General features: G+C 45.1%; 1 protein-coding gene across 2 annotated transcripts in view; it reads left to right on the top strand.

The window, feature by feature from the left end:
- LOC129835506 (collagen alpha-6(IV) chain-like) overlaps window positions 1-25,608 on the top strand; it is a 243,804-nt gene that overhangs the window by 150,569 nt on the left and 67,627 nt on the right. For both annotated transcript variants that reach the window (XM_055901163.1, XM_055901162.1), the window contains exon 5: window positions 21,641-21,820. In XM_055901163.1, the coding sequence (XP_055757138.1) occupies window positions 21,641-21,820 (180 nt within the window). The remainder of the gene's footprint in view (window positions 1-21,640; window positions 21,821-25,608) is intronic.

Genomic DNA, 25,608 nt, shown 5'->3' with positions numbered 1-25,608 from the left:
CGTGGGGGGGTGCAAATAGTCTGGGAAGCCATTTGATTTGCTGTTCAGGAGGCTTGGGGGTAGAAGCTGTTTAGAAGCCTCTTGGACCTAGACTTGGCGCTTGCCGTGCGGTAGCAGAGAGAACAGTCTATGACTAGGGTGGCTGGAGTCACCGCCTGGTATAGAGGTCCTGGATGGCAGGAACCTTGGCCCCGTTGATGTACTGGGCTGTACCCACTACCCTCTGTAGTGCCTTGCAGTCGGAGGCCGAGCAGTTGCCATACCATGCAGTGATGCAACCCGTCAGGATGCTCTCGATGGTGCAGCTGTAAAATCTTTTGATGATCTTAGGACCCATGCCAAATCTTTTCAGTTTCCTGAGGGGGAAAAGGTTTTGTTGTGCCCTCTTTACGACTGTCTTGGTGTGCTTGGACCATGATAGTTTGTTGGTGATGTGGACACCAAGGAACTTGAAGCTCTCAACCTGCTCCACAACAGCCCCGTCGATGAGAATGGGGGCGTGCTCGGTCCTCTTTTGTAGTCCACAATCAACTCCTTTGTCTTGATCACGTAGAGGGAGAGATTGTTGTCCTTGCACCCCATGGTCAGGTCTCTGACCTCCTCCCTATAGGCTGTCTCATCGTTGTCAGTGATCAGGCCCACCACTGTTGTGTCATCAGCAAACTTAATGATGGTGTTGGAGTTGTGCTTGGCCGTGCAGTCATGAGGGAACAGGAGGGGACTCAGGGGGAGCTGTTTAGTCCCAGGGTCCTTAGCTTAGTGATGAGTATTGAGGGCACTATGGTGTTGAACTCTGAGCTCCTGTCAATGAATAGGATTCACATAGGTGTTCCTTTTGTCCAGGTGTGAAAGGGCAGTGTGTAGTGCAATAGAGATTGCATCATCTGTGGATCTGTTGGCGCGGTATGCAAATTGGAGTCGGTCTAGGGTTTCTGGGATAATGTTGTTGATGTGAGCCATGACCAGCCTTTCAAAGCACTTCATGGCTACAGCCGCGAGTGCTACGGGTCGGTAGTCATTTAGGCAGGTTACCTTAGTGTTCTTGGGCATAGGGACTATGGTGGTCAGCTTGAAACATGTTGATATTACAGACTCAGACAGGTAGAGGTTCAAAATGTCAGTGAAGACACTTGCCAGTTGGTCAGCGCATGCTCGGAGTACACGTCCTGGTAATCCGTCTGGCTCAGTGGCTTTGTGAATGTTGACCTATTTTAAGGTCTTACTCACATCGACTGTGGAGAGTGTGATCACACAGTCATCTGGAACAGTTGATGCTCTCATGCATGTTTCAGTGTTAATTGCCTCGAAGCGAGCATACAAGTTATTTAGCTCGTCTGGTAGGCTCTTGTCACTGGGCAGCTCTCGGCTGTGCTTCCTTTTGTAGGTCTGTAATAGTTTGCAAGCGCTGCCACATCCGACGAGCGTCGGAGCCGGTGTAGTACGATTTGATCTTATTCCTGTATTGACGCTTTGCCTGTTTGATGGTTCGTCGAAGGGCATAGCAGGATTTCTTATAAGCTTCCAGATTAGAGTCCCGCTCCTTGAAAGTGGCAGCTCTACCCTTTAGCTGAGTACGAATGTTGCCTGTAATCCATGGCTTCTGGTTGGGGTATGTACGTACAGTCACTGTGGGGACGACATCCTCAATGCACTTATTGATAAAGACATTGACTGATGTGGTGTACTCTTCAATGCCATCGGAAGAATCGCGGAACATATTCCAGTCTGTGCTAGCAAAACAGTCCTGTAGTTTAGCATCTGCTTCATCTGACCACTTTCTTTATCGACCGAGTCACTGGTGCTTCTTGCTTTAATTTTTGCTTGTAAGCAGGAATCAGGAGGATAGAGTTGTGGTCAGATTTGCCAAATGGAGGGTGAGGGAGAGCTTTGTACGTGTAAAGGTGGTCTAGAATTTTTATTCCCTCTGGTTGCACATTTAACATGTTGTTAGAAATTCTGTGAAACTGATTTAAGTTTCTCTGCATTTAAGTCACAGGCCACTAGGAGCGCTGCCTCTGGATGAGTGTTTTCCTGTTTGCTTATGGCAGAATACAGCTCATTTAGTGCGGTTTTAGTTCCAACCTCGCTCTGTTGTGGTATATAGACACCTACGAAAAAAACAGATGAAAACTCTTTGGGTAAATTGTGAGGTCTGCAGCTTATCACATGATACTCCACCTCAGGCGAGCAAAACTTTGAGACTTCCTTCGATGTCGTGCACCAACTGTTGTTTACGTAAATGCATAGGCCCCCCGCCCCGTGTCTTACCAGAGGCTGCTGTTCTGTCCTGCCAATAGAGTGTGTAACCCGCCAGCTGTATGTTCTTAATGTCGTCGTTCAGCCACGACTCGTTGAAACATAAAAATATTACAGTTTTTAATGTCCCATTTGTAGGATATACGTGATTTCAGTTCGTCCCATTTATTTTCTAGCGATTGAACGTTAGCTAGCAGAATGGAGGGTAAGGGTAGATGAGCCATTCGTCGCCTGGTCCTCACAAGGAACCCTGATCTTTTTCCTCAAAATCTACCTTTCCTTCTCCAACGAATCACGGGGATCGGGGTCTGGTTGGGTGTCAACAGTATATCCCTCGCGTCCGACTCATTGAAGAAAAACTCTCCGTCCTGTTTAAGGTGAGCAATCCCAGTTCTGATTTTTAGAAGCTCTTTTCGGTCATAGGAGACGGTAACAGCAACATTATGTACAAAACAAGTTACGAACAACGCGAAAAAACAAACAAAACAGCATGATTGGTTGAGGGCCAATAAGACGGCAGCCCTACCCACCGGCGCCATTATAATGTCCGAGTGATTAGAGCGTTGGGCCAGTAACCGAAAGGTTGCTGGCTCGAATCCCCGAACTGACAAAGTAAAATGATGTCGTTCTGCCCCTGAACAAGGCACTTAACCCATTGTCCCCTGTGGGCCTTCCTTATAAATAAGAATGTATTCTTAACTGACTTGCCTAGTTAAATAAAGGTTCAAATTAAACTTTTAAATTGAAAAACCTTCAGAATCTGAGTTACATGTGTCACACTCAGTTAAGTCCTACAATCCCCTTCATAGGAACTGAAACAATGTTATTATGTTATATTAGAAGGTCCATAGAGGGGAAATATGGATTTAATAATAAACATATCAACCAGCTAATTGGATCTACGATGATAGTGATCGCCACCATAATAACATCTATGAAGAAAGATTTTCAGAATTTTTTTCTCTATTTCATTGTTTTTCTTTCTCTCTCTTTTCTTCAGCCAGGAAGTGACTGTCTGGAACTCTGGCATAGAACCTGTATTGTTACAGCCATTAACTCCAATGGCTAAGATTTTCAAATCAAGTTTTGTCACCATAGTGTGTGTGTGTGTGTGTGTGTGTGTGTGTGTGTGCGTGCGTGCGTGCGTGCGTGCGTGCGTGCGTGCGTGCGTGCGTGCGTACGCACAGTGATGTAAAAATGTTGATACTTGAGGAAAAGGAAAGATACCTTAATAGAAAATGACTAAAGTGAAAGTCACCCAGTAAAATATTACTTTAGTAAAAATCTAGAAGTAGCAAAAGTATAAATCATTTCAAGTTCCTTATTTATGGCAAACCAGACGGCACAATTATCTTTTTATTTTCTTTTACAGATAGCCAGGGGAACACTCCAACACTCAGACATCATTTACAGATAGCCAGGGACACACTCCAACACTCAGACATCATTTACAGATAGCCAGGGGCACACTCCAACACTCAGACATCATTTACAGATAGCCAGGGGCACACTCCAACACTCAGACATCATTTACAGATAGCCAGGGGCACACTCCAACACTCAGACATCATTTACAGATAGCCAGGGGCACGCTCCAACACTCAGACATCATTTACAGATAGCCAGGGGCACACTCCAACACTCAGACATCATTTACAGATAACCAGGGGCACACTCCAACACTCAGACATCATTTACAGATAGCCAGGGGCACGCTCCAACACTCAGACATCATTTACAGATAGCCAGGGGCACACTCCAACACTCAGACATCATTACAGATAGCCAGGGGCACACTCCAACACTCAGACATCATTACAGATAGCCAGGGGCACACTCCAACACTCCAACATCATTTACAAACTAAGCATGTTTGTTTAGTGAGTCTGCCAGGTCAGAGGCTGTAGGGATGAGCAGGGATGTTCCCTTGATAAGTGTTTGAATTTGACCATTTTCCTGTCCAGCTAAGCATTCGAAATGTAATGAGTACTTTTGGGTGTCAGGGAACATGTATGGAGTAAAAAGTACATCATTTTCTTTAGGAATGTAGTGGAGTAAAAGTAGTCAAAAATATAAATAGTAAAATACAGATGCACGCCAAAAACTATTTAAGTAGTACTTTAAAGTAGTAATTTAGTACTTTCAAGTATTTTTACTTAAGTATGTTACACCACTGTGTGTGTGTGTGTGTGTGGGGGGGGGGGGGGGTGTCTTCATGTCTTCCTGTCTTCCTACATGTTTTCATGTCTTCCTTCATGTTTTCATGTCTTCCTACATGTTTTCATGTCTTCCTTCATGTCATCATGTCTTCCTTCATGTTTTCCTGTCTTCCTACATGTCTTCATGTCTTCCTACATGTCTTCATGTCTTCATGTCTTCCTACATATCTTCATGTCTTCCTACATGTCTTCAGTCTTCATGTCTTCCTTCATGTCATCCTACATGTCTTCATGTCTTCCTTCATGTCTTCATGTCTTCCTACTTGTCTTCCTACATGTTTTCATGTCTTCCTACATGTCTTCATGACTTCCTTCATGTCATCATGTCTTCATGTTTCCTACTTGTCTTCCTACATGTCTTTATGTCTTCCTACATGTCTTCCTACATGTCTTCATGTCTTCCTACATGTCTTCATGTCTTCCTACATGTCTTCATGTCTTTCTACATGTCTTCAAATCTTCCTTCATGTCTTCATGTCTTCCTACATGTCTTCATGTATTTCTACATGTCTCCATGTCTTCCTACATGTCTTCATGTCGTCCTTCATGTCTTCATGTCTTCCTACATGTCTTCATGTCTTTCTACATGTTTTCATGTCTTCCTTCATGTCATCATGTCTTCCTTCATGTTTTCCTGTCTTCCTACATGTCTTCATGTCTTCCTACATGTCTTCATGTCTTCATGTCTTCCTACATATCTTCATGTCTTCCTACATGTCTTCAGTCTTCATGTCTTCCTTCATGTCATCCTACATGTCTTCATGTCTTCCTTCATGTCTTCATGTCTTCCTACTTGTCTTCCTACATGTCTTCATGTCTTCCTACATGTCTTCATGACTTCCTTCATGTCATCATGTCTTCATGTTTCCTACTTGTCTTCCTACATGTCTTTATGTCTTCCTACATGTCTTCCTACATGTCTTCATGTCTTCCTACATGTCTTCATGTCTTCCTACATGTCTTCATGTCTTTCTACATGTCTTCAAATCTTCCTTCATGTCTTCATGTCTTCCTACATGTCTTCATGTATTTCTACATGTCTCCATGTCTTCCTACATGTCTTCATGTCGTCCTTCATGTCTTCATGTCTTCCTACATGTCTTCATGTCTTTCTACATGTCTTCATGTCTTCCTACATGTCTTCATGTCTTCCTACATGTCTTCATGTCTTTCTACATGTCTTCATGTCTTCCTACATGTCTTCATGTCTTCCTACATGTCTTCATATCTTCCTACATGTCTTCATGTCTTCCTACATGTCTTCATGTCTTCCTACATGTCTTCATATCTTCCTACATGTCTTCATGTCTTCCTACATGTCTTCATGTCTTTCTACATGTCTTCATATCTTCCTACATGTCTTCATATCTTCCTACATGTCTTCATGTCTTCCTACATGTCTTCATATCTTCCTACATGTCTTCATGTCTTCCTACATGTCTTCATATCTTCCTACATGTCTTCATGTCTTCCTACATGTCTTCATGTCTTCCTACATGTCTTCATGTCTTCCTACATGTCTTCATATCTTCCTACATGTCTTCATGTCTTCCTACATGTCTTCATATCTTCCTACATGTCTTCAGTCTTCATGTCTTCCTTCATGTCATCCTACATGTCTTCATGTCGTCCTTCATGTCTTCATGTCTTCCTACATGTCTTCATGTCTTTCTACATGTTTTCATGTCTTCCTTCATGTCATCATGTCTTCCTTCATGTTTTCCTGTCTTCCTACATGTCTTCATGTCTTCCTACATGTCTTCATGTCTTCATGTCTTCCTACATATCTTCATGTCTTCCTACATGTCTTCAGTCTTCATGTCTTCCTTCATGTCATCCTACATGTCTTCATGTCTTCCTTCATGTCTTCATGTCTTCCTACTTGTCTTCCTACATGTCTTCATGTCTTCCTACATGTCTTCATGACTTCCTTCATGTCATCATGTCTTCATGTTTCCTACTTGTCTTCCTACATGTCTTTATGTCTTCCTACATGTCTTCCTACATGTCTTCATGTCTTCCTACATGTCTTCATGTCTTCCTACATGTCTTCATGTCTTTCTACATGTCTTCAAATCTTCCTTCATGTCTTCATGTCTTCCTACATGTCTTCATGTATTTCTACATGTCTCCATGTCTTCCTACATGTCTTCATGTCGTCCTTCATGTCTTCATGTCTTCCTACATGTCTTCATGTCTTTCTACATGTCTTCATGTCTTCCTACATGTCTTCATGTCTTCCTACATGTCTTCATGTCTTTCTACATGTCTTCATGTCTTCCTACATGTCTTCATGTCTTCCTACATGTCTTCATATCTTCCTACATGTCTTCATGTCTTCCTACATGTCTTCATGTCTTCCTACATGTCTTCATATCTTCCTACATGTCTTCATGTCTTCCTACATGTCTTCATGTCTTTCTACATGTCTTCATATCTTCCTACATGTCTTCATATCTTCCTACATGTCTTCATGTCTTCCTACATGTCTTCATATCTTCCTACATGTCTTCATGTCTTCCTACATGTCTTCATATCTTCCTACATGTCTTCATGTCTTCCTACATGTCTTCATGTCTTCCTACATGTCTTCATGTCTTCCTACATGTCTTCATATCTTCCTACATGTCTTCATGTCTTCCTACATGTCTTCATATCTTCCTACATGTCTTCAGTCTTCATGTCTTCCTTCATGTCATCCTACATGTCTTCATGTCGTCCTTCATGTCTTCATGTCTTCCTACATGTCTTCATGTCTTTCTACATGTTTTCATGTCTTCCTTCATGTCATCATGTCTTCCTTCATGTTTTCCTGTCTTCCTACATGTCTTCATGTCTTCCTACATGTCTTCATGTCTTCATGTCTTCCTACATATCTTCATGTCTTCCTACATGTCTTCAGTCTTCATGTCTTCCTTCATGTCATCCTACATGTCTTCATGTCTTCCTTCATGTCTTCATGTCTTCCTACTTGTCTTCCTACATGTCTTCATGTCTTCCTACATGTCTTCATGACTTCCTTCATGTCATCATGTCTTCATGTTTCCTACTTGTCTTCCTACATGTCTTTATGTCTTCCTACATGTCTTCCTACATGTCTTCATGTCTTCCTACATGTCTTCATGTCTTCCTACATGTCTTCATGTCTTTCTACATGTCTTCAAATCTTTCTTCATGTCTTCATGTCTTCCTACATGTCTTCATGTATTTCTACATGTCTCCATGTCTTCCTACATGTCTTCATGTCGTCCTTCATGTCTTCATGTCTTCCTACATGTCTTCATGTCTTTCTACATGTCTTCATGTCTTCCTACATGTCTTCATGTCTTCCTACATGTCTTCATGTCTTTCTACATGTCTTCATGTCTTCCTACATGTCTTCATGTCTTCCTACATGTCTTCATATCTTCCTACATGTCTTCATGTCTTCCTACATGTCTTCATGTCTTCCTACATGTCTTCATATCTTCCTACATGTCTTCATGTCTTCCTACATGTCTTCATGTCTTTCTACATGTCTTCATATCTTCCTACATGTCTTCATATCTTCCTACATGTCTTCATGTCTTCCTACATGTCTTCATATCTTCCTACATGTCTTCATGTCTTCCTACATGTCTTCATATCTTCCTACATGTCTTCATGTCTTCCTACATGTCTTCATGTCTTCCTACATGTCTTCATGTCTTCCTACATGTCTTCATATCTTCCTACATGTCTTCATGTCTTCCTACATGTCTTCATATCTTCCTACATGTCTTCATGTCTTCCTTCATGTCTTCATGTCTTTCTACATGTCTTCATGTCTTTCTACATGTCTTCATGTCTTCCTACATGTCTTCATATCTTCCTACATGTCTTCATGTCTTCCTACATGTCTTCATGTCTTCCTACATGTCTTCATGTCTTCATGTTTCCTACTTGTCTTCCTACATGTCTTTATGTCTTCCTACATGTCTTCCTACATGTCTTCATGTCTTCCTACATGTCTTCATGTCTTCCTACATGTCTTCATGTCTTCCTGCATGTCTTCATGTCATCCTACATGTCTTCATGTCTTCCTACATGTCTTCAAATCTTCCTACATGTCTTCATGTCTTCCTTCATGTCTTCCTACATGTCTTCATATATTCCTACATGTCTTCATGTCTTCCTACATGTCTTCATGTCTTCCTACATGTCTTCAAATCTTCCTACATGTCTTCATGTCTTCCTTCATGTCTTCCTACATGTCTTCATGTCTTCCTACATGTCTTCATATCTTCCTACATGTCTTCATGTCTTCCTACATGTCTTCATGTCTTCCTACATGTCTTCATGTCTTCCTACATGTCTTCATGTCTTCCTACATGTCTTCATGTCTTCCTTCATGTCTTCCTACATGTCTTCATATATTCCTACATGTCTTCATGTCTTCCTACATGTCTTCATGTCTTCCTACATGTCTTCATGTCTTCCTACATGTCTTCATGTCTTCATGTCTTCATGTCTTCCTACATGTCTTCATGTCTTCATGTCTTCCTACATGTCTTCATGTCTTCCTACATGTCTTCATGTCTTCTTGTCTTCATGTCTTCATGTCTTCCTACATGTCTTCATGTCTTCATGTCTTCCTACATGTCTTCATGTCTTCCTACATGTCTTCATGTCTTCATGTCTTCCTACTTGTCTTCCTACATGTCTTTATGTCTTCCTACATGTCTTCATGTCTTCCTACATGTCTTTATGTCTTCCTACATGTCTTCCTACATGTCTTCATATCTTACTACATGTCTTCATATCTTCCTACATGTCTTCATGTCTTCCTTCATGTCTTCATGTCTTCCTACATGTCTTCATGTCTTCCTTCATGTCTTCACATCTTCCTACATGTCTTCATGTCTTTCTACATGTCTTCATGTCGTCCAACATGTCTTCATGTCTTCCTACATGTCTTCATGTCTTCCTACATGTCTTCATGTCTTCCTTAATGTCTTCCTTCATGTCTTCCTGCTCAGGCTCACAAGTGCTTACACAGTGATCTTTATCCAGACCTCTAGTGTGAATACTACTTGAAGTTATAGCATCTAATTTGATGTGTAGCCTGCTGTACAATCCTTCATGACGTTTTCCCCTTTCCAAAAATACTGCCCTGCCCTGTCTGGCATCTAACAACTCAACCCATTTCCCTTCAATTAAAGGCATGTAGGTACGCATGCTATTGGATACATAAAAGGCTTTTGAAGTCACCTTTGTGCCAGTGCTTGTATCTGTAGATAGATAGCCAGCCAAAGCTTTAGAGCGTCTAACAAGAACCTGCAGTATATTTCTCAAAGGACAGGATATGAGGCATGCAGGTTAGTGAAAGGATAGGTTACTGTGAGACACGTAGCTACACATCTCCTTTGATGGACCTAAAAGGCTTGGATGAATTCATCTGAGGTCTCCTCACCCATCACTAGTGTCCATCTTCGGAAGCCTACTTCTTAAGGATCCGCCCCTTTTTCTTTCTTTTTTATCGCCTAAAATGACATACCCAAATCTAACTGCCTGTAGCTCAGGACCCGAAGCAAGGATATGCATATTCTTGATACCATTTGAAAGGAAACACTTTGAAGTTTGTGGAAATGTGAAATGAATGTAGGTGAATATAACACATTAGATCTGGTAAAAGATAATACAAGATAATTTATATTTTTTTTGTACCATCTTTGAAATGCAAGAGAAAGGCCATAATGTATTATTCCAGCCCAGGCACAATTTAGATTTTGGCCACTAGATGGCAGAAGTGTATGTGCAATGTTTTAGACTGATCCAATGAACCATTGCATTTCTGTTAAAATGTTGTAAAATGTGCCTAATTGGTTTAGTAATAACTTTTCATGTTCATAACTGTGCACTTTCCTCAAACAATAGCATGGTATTCTTTCACTGTAATAGCTACTGTAAATTGGACAGTGCAGTTAGATGAACAAGAATTTAAGCTTTCTGCCAATATCAGATACATCTATGTCCTGGGAAATGTTCTTGTACTTACAATCTCATGCTAATCGCATTAGCCTACTTTAACTCGACCGTCCCGTGGGGGACCCACCGATCCTGTAGAGATTTTAAAGGCCCAGTGCAGTAAAAATACAGTTTTCCTGTGTGTGTTGTATCATATTTTACAACCACTGAGGAAACTACTAACACTGTAAAAATGTTTAAAACAATTTTCAGTGTTATTTACCGATAGTTGCTAGTTGAATATATATATAGATCTAGATATAATTAGATAGATTATTACATGGAATATGATTATTAGATATAATCTAGAACCTTCTAATTAGCAGGCTTTCATGGAGACATCACCACCCACTAAGTGCAGCCTTCAATTCAACATCTATTTCACGTTGGTTCAAAATTCGTTAATTAATAGACCAATAACAAAGTGAGTTCCAAACCACTCTGCCAATAACAGATAGTTTTCAGTTTTCCCCTCCTTATTCAGACTTCTCCCAGACAGTCCTAGCAAAATTCTTGCTTGGTATTTTATTAGGATCTCCATTAGCTGTTGCGAAAGCAGCAGCTACTCTTCCTGGGGTTCCACACAAAGCATGAAACATAATGCAGAACATTAATAGACGAGAACAGCTCGAGGACAGAATTACATAGAAATAGTTGAGAAATACTTTTTTTCCTAAGAAGCTTGTCCATTTTAATGAACATTTATTACAGTAAGATTGTTTTCCAGAAATGATATAATATTCATATAAAAATGGCCTTTAATCAAAATAAGAAAAACTCGAGCACACACACTGTTTACTTTTTATTAAGTGGACCTTTGCTTTTTAATAACCCTTCTCTGTCGCTCTCAAGTAGTGCACTGTGTAGTGAATAGGGTTCCATTTGGAAAACATCCTAGGTGTTAGGAGGAGCAGTGTGTTGAGGAGAGAGGAGACTGAGGAGAACCAGGGCAGTGGAAAACATCCTGGTGTTAGGAGGAGCAGTGTATTGAGGAGACTGAGGAGAACCAGGGCAGTGGAAAACATCCTGGTGTTAGGAGGAGCAGTGTATTGAGGAGACTGAGGAGAACCGGGGCAGTGGAAAACATCCTGGTGTTAGGAGGAGCAGTGTGTTGAGGAGAGAGGAGACTGAGGAGAACCAGGGCAGTGGAAAACATCCTGGTGTTAGGAGGAGCAGTGTGTTGAGGAGAGAGGAGACTGAGGAGAACCAGGGCAGTGGAAAACATCCTGGTGTTAGGAGGAGCAGTGTGTTGAGGAGAGAGGAGACTGAGGAGAACCGGGGCAGTGGAAAACATCCTGGTGTTAGGAGGAGCAGTGTGTTGAGGAGAGAGGAGACTGAGGAGAACCAGGGCAGTGGAAAACATCCTGGTGTTAGGAGGAGCAGTGTGTTGAGGAGAGAGGAGACTGAGGAGACTGAGGAGAACCGGGGCAGTGGAAAACATCCTGGTGTTAGGAGGAGCAGTGTGTTGAGGAGAGAGGAGACTGAGGAGAACCGAGGCAGTGGAAAACATCCTGGTGTTAGGAGGAGCAGTGTGTTGAGGAGAGAGGAGACTGAGGAGAACCAGGGCAGTGGAAAACATCCTGGTGTTAGGAGGAGCAGTGTGTTGAGGAGAGAGGAGACTGAGGAGAACCAGGGCAGTGGAAAACATCCTGGTGTTAGGAGGAGCAGTGTGTTGAGGAGAGAGGAGACTGAGGAGAACCAGGGCAGTGGAAAACATCCTGGTGTTAGGAGGAGCAGTGTGTTGAGGAGAGAGGAGACTGAGGAGAACCAGGGCAGTGGAAAACATCCTGGTGTTAGGAGGAGCAGTGTGTTGAGGAGAGAGGAGACTGAGGAGAACCAGGGCAGTGGAAAACATCCTGGTGTTAGGAGGAGCAGTGTGTTGAGGAGAGAGGAGACTGAGGAGAACCAGGGCAGTGGAAAACATCCTGGTGTTAGGAGGAGCAGTGTGTTGAGGAGAGAGGAGACTGAGGAGAACCAGGGCAGTGGAAAACATCCTGGTGTTAGGAGGAGCAGTGTGTTGAGGAGAGAGGAGACTGAGGAGAACCGGGGCAGTGGAAAACATCCTGGTGTTAGGAGGAGCAGTGTGTTGAGGAGAGAGGAGACTGAGGAGAACCGGGGCAGTGGAAAACATCCTGGTGTTAGGAGGAGCAGTGTGTTGAGGAGAGAGGAGACTGAGGAGAACCGGGGCAGTGGAAAACATCCTGGTGTTAGGAGGAGCAGTGTGTTGAGGAGAGAGGAGACTGAGGAGAACCAGGGCAGTGGAAAACATCCTGGTGTTAGGAGGAGCAGTGTGTTGAGGAGAGAGGAGACTGAGGAGAACCAGGGCAGTGGAAAACATCCTGGTGTTAGGAGGAGCAATGTGTTGAGGAGAGAGGAGACTGAGGAGACTGAGGAGAACCAGGGCAGTGGAAAACATCCTGGTGTTAGGAGGAGCAGTGTGTTGAGGAGAGAGGAGACTGAGGAGAACCAGGGCAGTGGAAAACATCCTGGTGTTAGGAGGAGCAGTGTGTTGAGGAGAGAGGAGACTGAGGAGAACCAGGGCAGTGGAAAACATCCTGGTGTTAGGAGGAGCAGTGTGTTGAGGAGAGAGGAGACTGAGGAGAACCAGGGCAGTGGAAAACATCCTGGTGTTAGGAGGAGCAGTGTGTTGAGGAGAGAGGAGACTGAGGAGAACCGGGGCAGTGGAAAACATCCTGGTGTTAGGAGGAGCAGTGTGTTGAGGAGAGAGGAGACTGAGGAGAACCGGGGCAGTGGAAAACATCCTGGTGTTAGGAGGAGCAGTGTGTTGAGGAGAGAGGAGACTGAGGAGAACCAGGGCAGTGGAAAACATCCTGGTGTTAGGAGGAGCAGTGTGTTGAGGAGAGAGGAGACTGAGGAGAACCAGGGCAGTGGAAAACATCCTGGTGTTAGGAGGAGCAGTGTGTTGAGGAGAGAGGAGACTGAGGAGAACCAGGGCAGTGGAAAACATCCTGGTGTTAGGAGGAGCAGTGTGTTGAGGAGAGAGGAGACTGAGGAGAACCAGGGCAGTGGAAAACATCCTGGTGTTAGGAGGAGCAGTGTGTTGAGGAGAGAGGAGACTGAGGAGACTGAGGAGAACCAGGGCAGTGGAAAACATCCTGGTGTTAGGAGGAGCAGTGTGTTGAGGAGAGAGGAGACTGAGGAGACTGAGGAGAACCAGGGCAGTGGGGGAGTCCCACGCTATGGGCCTACACACATATGCACACACGTACACACCTGGGAGTTGATTCGACAAACACCAGTGGAGTACAGGAATCTCATGGCAACCTAAACACAGCTGGACTGGGCCGACCCCCCCCCCCCCCTGTACACACACACACACACACATACATACACACGTACACACGTAGACACACACAGACTGTACAGTCCCCCTTGGCTAATCTCTCTCCCACCATGTAAATATGGAGAGAGAGAGGGAGAGAGAGAAATATGACCCACATCTCCTCTCTTCCCTCTCTCCTCTCTCCTCTCTTCTCCCTCCTCTCTCTCTCTCTCACCTATCCGTCCCATCTCCCTCCTCTCTCTCTCCCCTATCCGTCCCATCTCCCTCCTCTCTCTCTCCCCTATCCGTCCCATCTCCCTCCTCTCTCTCTCCCCTATCCGTCCCATCTCCCTCCTCTCTCTCTCCCCTATCCGTCCCATCTCCCTCCCATCTCCCTCCTCTCTCTCTCCCCTATCCGTCCCATCTCCCTCCTCTCTCTCTCCCCTATCCGTCCCATCTCCCTCCTCTCTCTCTCCCCTATCCGTCCCATCTCCCTCCTCTCTCTCTCCCCTATCCGTCCCATCTCCCTCCTCTCTCACCCCTATTCCCCTGTCCGCCTGCACACGTCAAAGGTTTCAAAGTGAAGGGATGTAAAGTCGAGTTGGATAACAGAGAGACACTCTGCTATGACTAGACCTCCCCAAAATGTCTACGTTTTTTAAGGTCGTCCACATGACGTCAACTTTTCATCTGTAAGTTATTTTAACGTCTAAAAGGACTACGAGGAGAAATTGAGGTGTTATTTTAACAGTAATTACCCCAAATCTTGTTCGTTGTGTTACGTTAGTTGTTTGGATTTAATTTCAACAGTCCCTTTAGGATACCAAATATCACCATATTCCCTATTGTATATAGTGCACTACTTTTGACCCACACCATAGGAGCCCAGGTCAAAAATAGTGCACTATATAGGGAATAGTGTGCCATTTGTGACACATAAATAAGTGTCCTATTGTTCTCGTTCTATTGGATTAAATCCAGCCATTCAGACAGCTAAATTAGCATCGGAATTCAGTGACATCGTCATAAAGATACATGGAAATAAAACTGTTTTTTAGTGGACGAGAACCACCCGGATAAAAGGCAATTGTGTCATTGGTCAATTTGTTGAATGAGGTACATTAATCACCATAGGTCCAGGGTTCCCCTTCATCATTTCACTTTATTGCATTTATTTATTTAGGGATTTTTATAGATTTTTTTGTAACCTTTATTTATACAGGTTTTTCTCATTGAGATAACATCTCTTTACCAAGAGAGACCTGGTCCAATAGCTGCAGGGGGAACAACGTTTCAGACAAAACAACTTACATACACTAACACAACATTAAACAAAACTATAGACACACATACAATACAACAAAAACATTTTATGTTAAAAAACACAAACATCTTGACCAACAAGATGAGTTGGAAATAATGAGTTGGATAGAGATAAACATGTTTTATTGTCAGATACACCAGATACGTGCAGTGAAATGTGTTGTTTTACAGGGCCAGCCATAGTAGTACGGCACCCCTGGAGCAAATTAGGGTTGATTGCCTTGCTCAAGGGCACATCGACAGATTTTTCACCTTGTCAGCTTGGGTATTTGAGCCAGCGACCATTCGGTTACTGGCACAAAGCTCGAATCGCTGCCTGCTGCCCTAAAACAACAACAAAGCTCTTAGATGTTATGTCCCCCTACATAGGGGACTTAGAGCGGTTCTTGACTGGTTCCGACTGACATTTCTGTGTACAGCGAGCACTGTGAACAGCACAACAATTTGGATTTCCTGTGCCTCAGAAACTGAACGGTAGTAGTTTGATCTCTGTGATGTTTTAGAGCTCTCAACAGGAACAAGACCCCTTTGTTTTGGTCACAGACGGTCAAAATCACTTTGTGCTTCAATCTGGTGTTGTAACAAGTCTGCACACGTTTGAATAGAGTCTCTGCGCCGCTCAGAGGACATTTGAATGGTGTCTCGGCGCCGCTCAGAGGACATTTGAATGGTGTCTCAGCGCCGCTCAGAGGACATTTGAATGGTGTCTCAGCGCCGCTCAGAGGACATTTGAAAGGTGTCTCAGCACCGCTCAGAGGACATTTGAGTGGTGTCTCAGCGCCTCTCAGAGGACATTTGAATGGTGTCTCAGGGCCGCTCAGAGGACATTTGAATGGTGTCTCAGGGCCGCTCAGAGGACATTTGAATGGTGTCTCAGGGCCGCTCAGAGGACATTTGAATGGTGTCTCAGGGCCGCTCAGAGGACATTTGAATGGTGTCTCAGGGCCGCTCAGAGGACATTTGAATGGTGTCTCAGGGCCGCTCAGAGGACATTTGAATGGTGTCTCAGCGCCGCTCAGAGGACATTTGAATGGTGTCTCAGCGCCGCTCAGAGGACATTTGAATGGTGTCTCAGCGCCGCTCAGAGGACATTTGAATGGTGTCTCGGCGCCGCTCAGAGGACATTTGAGTGGTGTCTCAGCGCCGCTCAGAGGACATTTGAATGGTGTCTCAGCTCCGCTCAGAGGACATTTGAATGGTGTCTCTGCGCCGCTCAGAGGACATTTGAATGGTGTCTCAGCGCCGCTCAGAGGACGTTTGAGTGGTGTCTCGGCGCCTCTCAGAGGACTTTTGAGTGGTGTCTCGGCGCCTCTAAGAGGACGTTTGAGTGGTGTCTCGGCGCCTCTCAGAGGACGTTTGAATGGTGTCTCGGCGCCTCTCAGAGGACGTTTGAGTGGTGTCTCAGGGCCGCTCAGAGGACATTTGAGTGGTGTCTCAGCTCCGCTCAGAGGACATTTGAATGGTGTCTCAGCGCCGCTCAGAGGACATTTGAATGGTGTCTCAGCGCCGCTCAGAGGACATTTGAATGGTGTCTCAGGGCCGCTCAGAGGACATTTGAATGGTGTCTCAGGGCCGCTCAGAGGACATTTGAATGGTGTCTCAGCGCCGCTCAGAGGACATTTGAATGGTGTCTCAGCGCCGCTCAGAGGACATTTGAATGGTGTCTCGGCGCCGCTCAGAGGACATATGAATGGTGTCTCTGCGCCGCTCAGAGGACATATGAGTGGTGTCTCAGCGCCGCTCAGAGGACATATGAATGGTGTCTCAGCGCCGCTCAGAGGACATTTGAATGGTGTCTCAGCGCCGCTCAGAGGACATTTGAGTGGTGTCTCAGGGCCGCTCAGAGGACATTTGAATGGTGTCTCAGGGCCGCTCAGAGGACATTTGAATGGTGTCTCAGCGCCGCTCAGAGGACATTTGAATGGTGTCTCAGGGCCGCTCAGAGGACATTTGAATGGTGTCTCAGGGCCGCTCAGAGGACATTTGAATGGTGTCTCAGCGCCTCTCAGAGGACATATGAATGGTGTCTCGGCGCCGCTCAGAGGACATTTGAGTGGTGTCTCAGCGCCTCTAAGAGGACGTTTGAGTGGTGTCTCAGCGCCTCTAAGAGGACGTTTGAGTGGTGTCTCAGCGCCTCTAAGAGGACATTTGAATGGTGTCTCAGCGCCGCTCAGAGGACATTTGAATGGTGTCTCGGCGCCGCTCAGAGGACATATGAATGGTGTCTCTGCGCCGCTCAGAGGACATATGAGTGGTGTCTCAGCGCCGCTCAGAGGACATATGAATGGTGTCTCAGCGCCGCTCAGAGGACATTTGAATGGTGTCTCAGCGCCGCTCAGAGGACATTTGAGTGGTGTCTCAGGGCCGCTCAGAGGACATTGGAATGGTGTCTCAGGGCCGCTCAGAGGACATTTGAATGGTGTCTCAGCGCCGCTCAGAGGACATTTGAATGGTGTCTCAGGGCCGCTCAGAGGACATTTGAATGGTGTCTCAGGGCCGCTCAGAGGACATTTGAATGGTGTCTCAGCGCCTCTCAGAGGACATATGAATGGTGTCTCGGCGCCGCTCAGAGGACATTTGAGTGGTGTCTCAGCGCCTCTAAGAGGACGTTTGAGTGGTGTCTCAGCGCCTCTAAGAGGACGTTTGAGTGGTGTCTCAGCGCCTCTAAGAGGACGTTTGAGTGGTGTCTCAGCGCCTCTAAGAGGACGTTTGAGTGGTGTCTCAGCGCCTCTAAGAGGACGTTTGAGTGGTGTCTTGGCGCCGCTCAGAGGACGTTTGAGTGGTGTCTCGGCGCCGCTCCACAAATAATACATCTCTTGTTAACAAACTATAGTTTTGGCACGTCGGTTAGGACATCTACTTTGTGCATGACACAAGTAATTTTTGCAACAATTGTTTGCTGACAGATTATTTCACTTATAATTCACTGTATCACAATTCCAGTGGGTCAGAAGTTTACATACACTAATTTGACTGTGCCTTTAAACAGCTTGGAAAATTCCAGAAAATGATGTCATGGCTTTAGAAGCTTCGGTTAGGCTAATTGACATCATTTGAGTCAGTTGGAGGTATACCTGTGGATGTATTTAAAGGCAAACCTTCAAACTCAGTGCCTCTTTGCTTGACGTTATGGAAGGATCAGAATAAATCTGCCAAGACCTCAGAAAAAAAAATGGAGACCTCCACAAGTCTGGTTCATCCTTGGGAGCAATTTCCAAACGCCTGAAGGTACCACGTTCATCTGTACAAACAATAGTACGCAAGTATAAACATCATGGGACCACGCAGCCGTCATACTGCTCAGGAAGGAGATGCATTCTGTCTCCTAGAGATGAACGCACTTTTGTGTGAAAAGTGCAAATCAATCCCAGAACAACAGCAAAGGACCTTGTGAAGATGCTGGAGGAACCGGGTACAAAAGTATCTATATCCACAGTAAAACGAGTCCTATATAGAAATAACCTGAAAGGCCGCTCAGCAAGGAAGAAGCCACTGCTCCAAATCCGCCATAAAAAAGCCAGACTACGGTTTTCAACTGCACATGGGGACAAAGATCATACTTTTTGGAGAAATGTACTCTGGTCTGATGAAACAAAAATAGAACTGTTTGGCCATAATGACCATCATTATGTTTGGAGGAAAAAGGGTGAGGCTTGCAAGCCGAAGAACACCATCCCAACCGTGAAGCATGGGGGTGGCAGCATCATGTTGTGGGGGTGCTTTGCTGCAGGAGGGTCTGGTGCACTACACAAAATAGATGGCATCATGAGGGAGGAAAATGATATGGATATATTGAAGCAACATCTCAAGACATCAGTCAGGAAGTTAAAGCTTGGTCGCAAATGGGTCTTCCAAATGGACAAGGACCCCAAGCATACTTCCAAAGATGTGGCAAAATGGCTTAAGGACAACAAAGTCAAGGTATTGGAGTGGCCATCACAAAGCCCTGAACTCAATCCCATAGAAAATTTGTGAGCAGAAAAACTGAAAAGTGTGTGTGAGCAAGGAGGCCTACAAACCTGACTCAGTTACACCAGCTCTGTCAGGAGAAATGGGCCAAAATTCACCCAACTTATTGTGGGAAGCTTGTGGAAGGTTACCCGAAACATTTGACCCAAGTTTAACAATTTAAAGGCAATGCTGCCAAATACGAATTGAGTGTATGTAAACTTCTGACCCACTGGGAATGTGATGAAAGAAATAAAAGCTGAAATAAATCGTTCTCTTTGCTATTATTCTGACATTTCACATTCTTAAAATAAAGTGGTGATCCTAACTGCTCTAAAACAGGGTATTTTTACTAGGATTAAATGTCAGGAATTGTGAAAAACTGAGATTAAATGTATTTGGCTAAAGTGTATGTGTCTAACTGTCTAAGTGTCTAACTGTTAAACATGAGTTCAGACGGGGAAAGAATGAGAGAGTTAAATTATGTCACTGTAGATGCCAGAGTCTAACAAACACCTTTACCGTGACTTCTTATCTAAAACAGACTAAAAGTGTATCCTAGAACTTGTAGAGAAAGAGAGGGACAGCGAGAGAGAGTTAGTGAAGGAGAGAGAGAGAGAGAGAGAGAGTTAGTGAAGGAGAGAGAGAGAGAGAGAGAGAGACAGAGAGAGAGAGAGAGAGAGAGAGAGAGAGAGAGAGAGAGAGAGAACTAAGACTAGAATGATAACATGTCAGAGTGTTAGTTTAACCCGCCCCTAACCCATTACTGTCTGGCTGTCACAGAGAGAGTTTTTCTGCCATAGACATCATTAACTGACATCACAGTTATGTCAGTTAATGATATTGCTCTCTGGCGCCGCCATGTGGTAATGGTTGGCTAGTGCAGGATTGGGGGACTGGTAGTCAAGAAGGTTGTCCTTCTTGCACAAATTCCTTAATTGGCAAAAAAGCCCTGTTTAGGATAACATATATACACTCTCTGTCTCTCTTTCTGGTAGTCTCCCCTTCACACATACACACAGACACACTCTCTGTCTCTCTTTTTGGTAGTCTCCCCTTCACACATACACACAGACACACTCTCTGTCTCTCTTTCTGGTAGTCTCCCCTTCACACATACACACAGACACACTCTCTGTCTCTCTTTCTGGTAGTCTCCCCTTCACACATACACACAGACACACTCTCTGTCTCTCTTTCTGGTAGTCTCCCCTTCACACATACACACAGACACACTCTGTCTCTCTTTGTGGTAGTCTCCCCTTCACACATACACACAGACACACTCTCTGTCTCTCTTTCTGGTAGTCTCCCCTTCACACATACACACAGACACACTCTCTGTCTCTCTTTCTGGTAGTCTCCCCTTCACACATTCACACAGACACACTCTCTGGTAGTCTCCCCTTCACGCATACACACAGACACACTCTCTGTCTCTCTTTCTGGTAGTTTCCCCTTCGAACATACACACAGACACACTCTCTGTCTCTCTTTCTGGTAGTCTCCCCTTCACACATACACACAGACACACTCTGTCTCTCTTTGTGGTAGTCTCCCCTTCACACATACACACAGACACACTCTCTGTCTCTCTTTGTGGTAGTCTCCCCTTCACACATACACACAGACACACTCTCTGTCTCTCTTTCTGGTAGTCTCCCCTTCACGCATTCACACAGACACACTCTCTGTCTCTCTTTCTGGTAGTCTCCCCTTCACACATACACACAGACACACTCTCTGTCTCTCTTTCTGGTAGTCTCCCATTCACGCATTCACACAGACACACTCTCTGTCTCTCTTTCTGGTAGTCTCCCCTTCACACATACACACAGACACACTCTCTGTCTCTCTTTCTGGGAGTCTTCCCTTCACACATACACACAGACACACTCTCTGTCTCTCTTTCTGGTAGTCTCCCCTTCACACATACACACAGACACACTCTCTGTCTCTCTTTCTGGTAGTCTCCCCTTCACACATACACACAGACACACTCTCTGTCTCTCTTTCTGGTAGTCTCCCATTCACGCATTCACACAGACACACTCTCTGTCTCTCTTTCTGGTAGTCTCCCCTTCACACATACACACAGACACACTCTCTGTCTCTCTTTCTGGGAGTCTTCCCTTCACACATACACACAGACACCCCCCCGTCTCTCTTTCTGGTAGTAAAATAATGATTTTGAGACAGGTAAAATAATGATTTTCAAGCCTTGAGACAATTGAGACATGGATTGTGTATGTGTGCCATTCAGAGGGTGAATGGGCAAGACAAAATATTTAAGTGCCTTTGAACGGGGTATGGTAGTAAGTGCCAGGGGCACCAGTTTGAGTGTGTCAAGAACTGCAACACTGCTGGGTTTTTCACACTGAACAGTTTCCTGTGTGTATCAAGAATGGTCCACCACCCAAAGGACGTCCAGCCAATGAGAGAGAGAGTGAGGCGTTTTTCCAGGACTATATTTTACTATACATAGTCTAAGTGTTAGTCAGGGGTCCCTCTCCTCCTCCCCGAAGCATTCAACTTTGACTTTCAAAGGCTTAAAGAATCAATATTTTTAAATCACTTTTTAAGAATTGTGTCACCATGTCTGCCTCCTCCGCTTCCCTCTCTCCAGGGGCGTCCAGGGGCATTGGGGCCACTAGGACCCGGTGGACCAGAGGGGTTCACAGGCGACCAAGGGCCTTTAGGGCAAAAAGGAGAGCAGGGCCACGTCGGACGCATGGGCACCTCTGGGCTGAAAGGAGACAAGGGGCCCATGGGCGTACCAGGGTTCCCAGGAAACGACGGAGTCCCAGTGAGTATTGTAGCGCACACACACACACGCACGCACACACACACACACACACACACACACACACACACACACACACACACACACACACACACACACACACACACACACACACACACACACACACACACACACACACTTTGTCCCAAGATGGCATAGCAGTCAGACGTCCTTTGTCCTCGTCTTGTCGTGTCCCGTGTATATATATATTTACATCTTTCTTCGCATATCTTTTATATATTTTCTTTTCCAAAAACTCAACTTCAAAACACTCTCCTGCAACCCGCCTCACCAATTAAAAAAAAAAATCTGAAATCCACAATAGAAGCTAGCCAGAAGCTAGCCAGTTTACTGGCTAACGTTAGTATTCAGCTAACCACGGTTTGTGCTCATCAGCTATCCTTTAGCTCAAAAAGCTATCGCCAACGCGACTCAGACCAGAACATACCGGACCTATTTTTCTCTCCATATCCCCGGATTTCAACCGCAAGCTCTGGACATTTACACCTGGATCTCGCAGCTAGCTAGCTGCTATCCGTGTGACTATTGGCTTACGTCGATCCCGGAGCAAACATCAATTATTCCAGAGCTAGCCAGCTGAAGACTTCCATCAGCCACTCCTGGGCTACAATCACCTATCCGGACCCGTTTTACTGCCGATGCGGAGCCCCACCGGGCCTTCACGACTGGACTACCAACGTTATCTGCCCGAGGGAGTTATCCAACTGGCACCTCCGTCGCGACGTTACCTGAACGCCCATCTGCGGCCCGCTAATCGTTAGCTGTCTTATCGGGCTGCTATCTGAATAGGTCTATCTATCGGACAATTTTTCTTGGGTCACTATAACTATATCTATTTTGCCAATTGGATTGATCCCCTCTATCACACGGAACCCCACTAATCTACCGTCGGAAACGCACGAGGTGGCTAAAATCAGACTTCCATCCTATGCTAGCTTGCTACCGATGGCTCAGCTAGCTGTCTGAATCCCTGTTACCCCAACCAACCTCACTACTCACTGGACCCTTATTCGACTAAGCATGCCTCTCCTTAATGTCAATATGCCTTGTCCATTATTGTTCTGGTTAGTGTTTATTGGCTTATTTCACTGTAGAGCCTCTAGCCCTGCTCATTATACCTTATCCAACCTTTCAGTTCCACCATCCACACATGCGATGACATCACCTGGTTTCAATGATGTTTCTAGAGACAATATCTCTCTCATCATCACTCAATACCTAGGTTTACCTCCACTGTATTCACATCCTACCATACCTTTGTCTGTACATTATACCTTGAAGCTATTTTATCGCCCCCAGAAACCTCCTTTTACTCTCTGTTCCGGACGTTCTAGACGACCAATTCTCATAGCTTTTAGCCGTACCCTTATCTTACTCCTCCTCTGTTCCTCTGGTGATGTAGAGGTGAATCCAGGCCCTGCAGTGCCTAGCTCCACTCCTATTCCCCAGGCGCTCTCTTTTGATGACTTCTGTAACCGTAATAGCCTTGGTTTCATGCATGTTAACATTAGAAGCCTCCTCCCTAAGTTTGTTTTAATCACTGCTTTAGCACACTCTGCCAACCCGGATGTTCTAGCCGTGTCTGAATCCTGGCTTAGGAAGACCACCAAAAATTCTGATATCTCCATTCCTAACTACAACATTTTCAGACAAGATAGAACGGCCAAAGGGGGCGGTGTTGCAATCTACTGCAAAGATAGCCTGCAGAATTCTGTCCTACTATCCAGGTCTGTACCCAAGCAATTTTAACTTCTACTTTTAAAAATCCACCTCTGTGAAAGCTAGTCTCTCACCGTTGCCGCCTGCTGTAGACCACCCTCTGCCCCCAGCTGTTCTCTGGACACCATATGTGAACTGATTGCCCCCCATCTATCTTCAGAGCTCGTGCTGCTAGGCGACCTAAACTGGAACATGCTTAACACCCCAGCCATCCTACCATCTAAGCTTGATGCCCTCAATATCATACAAATTATCAATGAACCTACCAGGTACCACCCCAAAGCCGTAAACACGGGCACCCTCATAGGTATCATCCTAACCAACTTGCCCTCTAAATACACCTCTGCTGTTTTCAACCAAGATCTCAGCGATCACTGCCTCATTGTCTGCATCCGTAATGAGTCAGCGGTGAAACGACCTCCAATCATCACTGTCAAACGCTCCCTGAAACACTTCAGCGAACAGGCCTTTCTAATCGACCTGTCCGGGGTATCCTGGAAGGATATTGATCTCATCCCATCAGTAGAGGATGCCTGGTTATTTTTTTTAAATGCCTTCCTCACCATCTTGAATAAGCATGCCCCATTCAAGAAATGTAGAACCAGGAACATATATAGCCCTTTGTTCTCTCCAGACCTGACTGTCCTTAACCAACACAAAAACATCCTATGGCATTCTGCATTAGCATATCACAGCCCCCGTGATATCCAACTTTTCAGGGAAGCTAGAAACCAATATACACAGGCAGTTAGAAAAGCCAAGGCAAGCTTTTTCAAACAGAAATTTGCTTCCCGCAACACAAACTCAAAAAAGTTCTGGGACACTGTAAAGTCCATGGAGAATAAGAACATCTCCTCCCAGCTGCCCACTGCACTGAAGATAGGAAACACTGTCACCACCGATAAATCCACTATAATTGAGAACTTCAATAAGCATTTTTCTACGGCTGGCCATGCTTTCCACCTGGCTACCCCTACCCCGATTAACAGCACTGCACCCCCCACAGCAACTCGCCCAAGCCTTCCCCATTTCTCCTTCTCCTAAATCCAGTCAGCTGATGTTCTGAAAGAGCTGCAAAATCTGGACCCCTACAAATCAGCCGGGCTAGACAATCTGGACCCTTTCTTTCTAAAATGATCTGCCAAAATTGTTGCAATCCCTATTACTAGCCTGTTCAACCTCTATTTCGTGTCGTCTGAGATTCCCAAAGATTGGAAAGCAGCTGCAGTCATCCCCCTCTTCAAAGGGGGGGACACTCTAGACCCAAACTGCTACAGACCTATATCTATCCTACCCTGCCTTTCTAAGGTCTTCGAAAGCCAAGTCAACAAACAGATTCCCGACCATTTCGAATCCCACCACACCTTCTCCGCTATGCAATCTGGTTTCAGAGCTGGTCATGGGTGCACCTCAGCCACGCTCAAGGTCATAAACGATATCGTAACCGCCATCGATAGGAAACAATACTGTGCAGCCGTATTCATTGACCTGGCAAAGGCTTTCGACTCTGTCAATCACCACATCCTCATCGGCAGACTCGATAGCCTTGGTTTCTCAAATGATTGCCTCGCCTGGTTCACCAACTACTTCTCTGATAGAGTTCAGTGTGTCAAATGGGAGGGCCTGTTGTCCGGGCCTCTGGCAGTCTCTCTGGGGGTGCCACAGGGTTCAATTCTTGGACCGACTCTCTTCTCTGTATACATCAATGATGTCGCTCTTGCTGCTGGTGAGTCTCTGATCCACCTCTACGCAGATGTCACCATTCTGTATACTTCTGGCCCTTCTTTGGACACTGTGTTAACAACCCTCCAGACGAGCTGCAATGCCATACAACTCTCCTTCCGTGGCCTCCAATTTCTCTTAAATACAAGTAAAACTAAATGCATGCTCTTCAACCGATTGCTGCCTGCACCTACCCGCCTGTCCGTCCAACATCACTACTCTGGACGGTTCTGACTTAGAATTTGTGGACAACTACAAATACATAGGTGTCTGGTTAGACTGTAAACTCTCCTTCCAGACTCACATCAAACATCTCCAATCCAAAGTTA

The sequence above is a fragment of the Salvelinus fontinalis genome, chromosome 36, assembly GCF_029448725.1.
Source record: "Salvelinus fontinalis isolate EN_2023a chromosome 36, ASM2944872v1, whole genome shotgun sequence".
NCBI classification, from domain to species: Eukaryota; Metazoa; Chordata; class Actinopteri; order Salmoniformes; family Salmonidae; genus Salvelinus; species Salvelinus fontinalis.
Note: the sequence above shows the minus strand (reverse complement) of the source record. Positions and strands in the feature narration are given on the sequence as shown.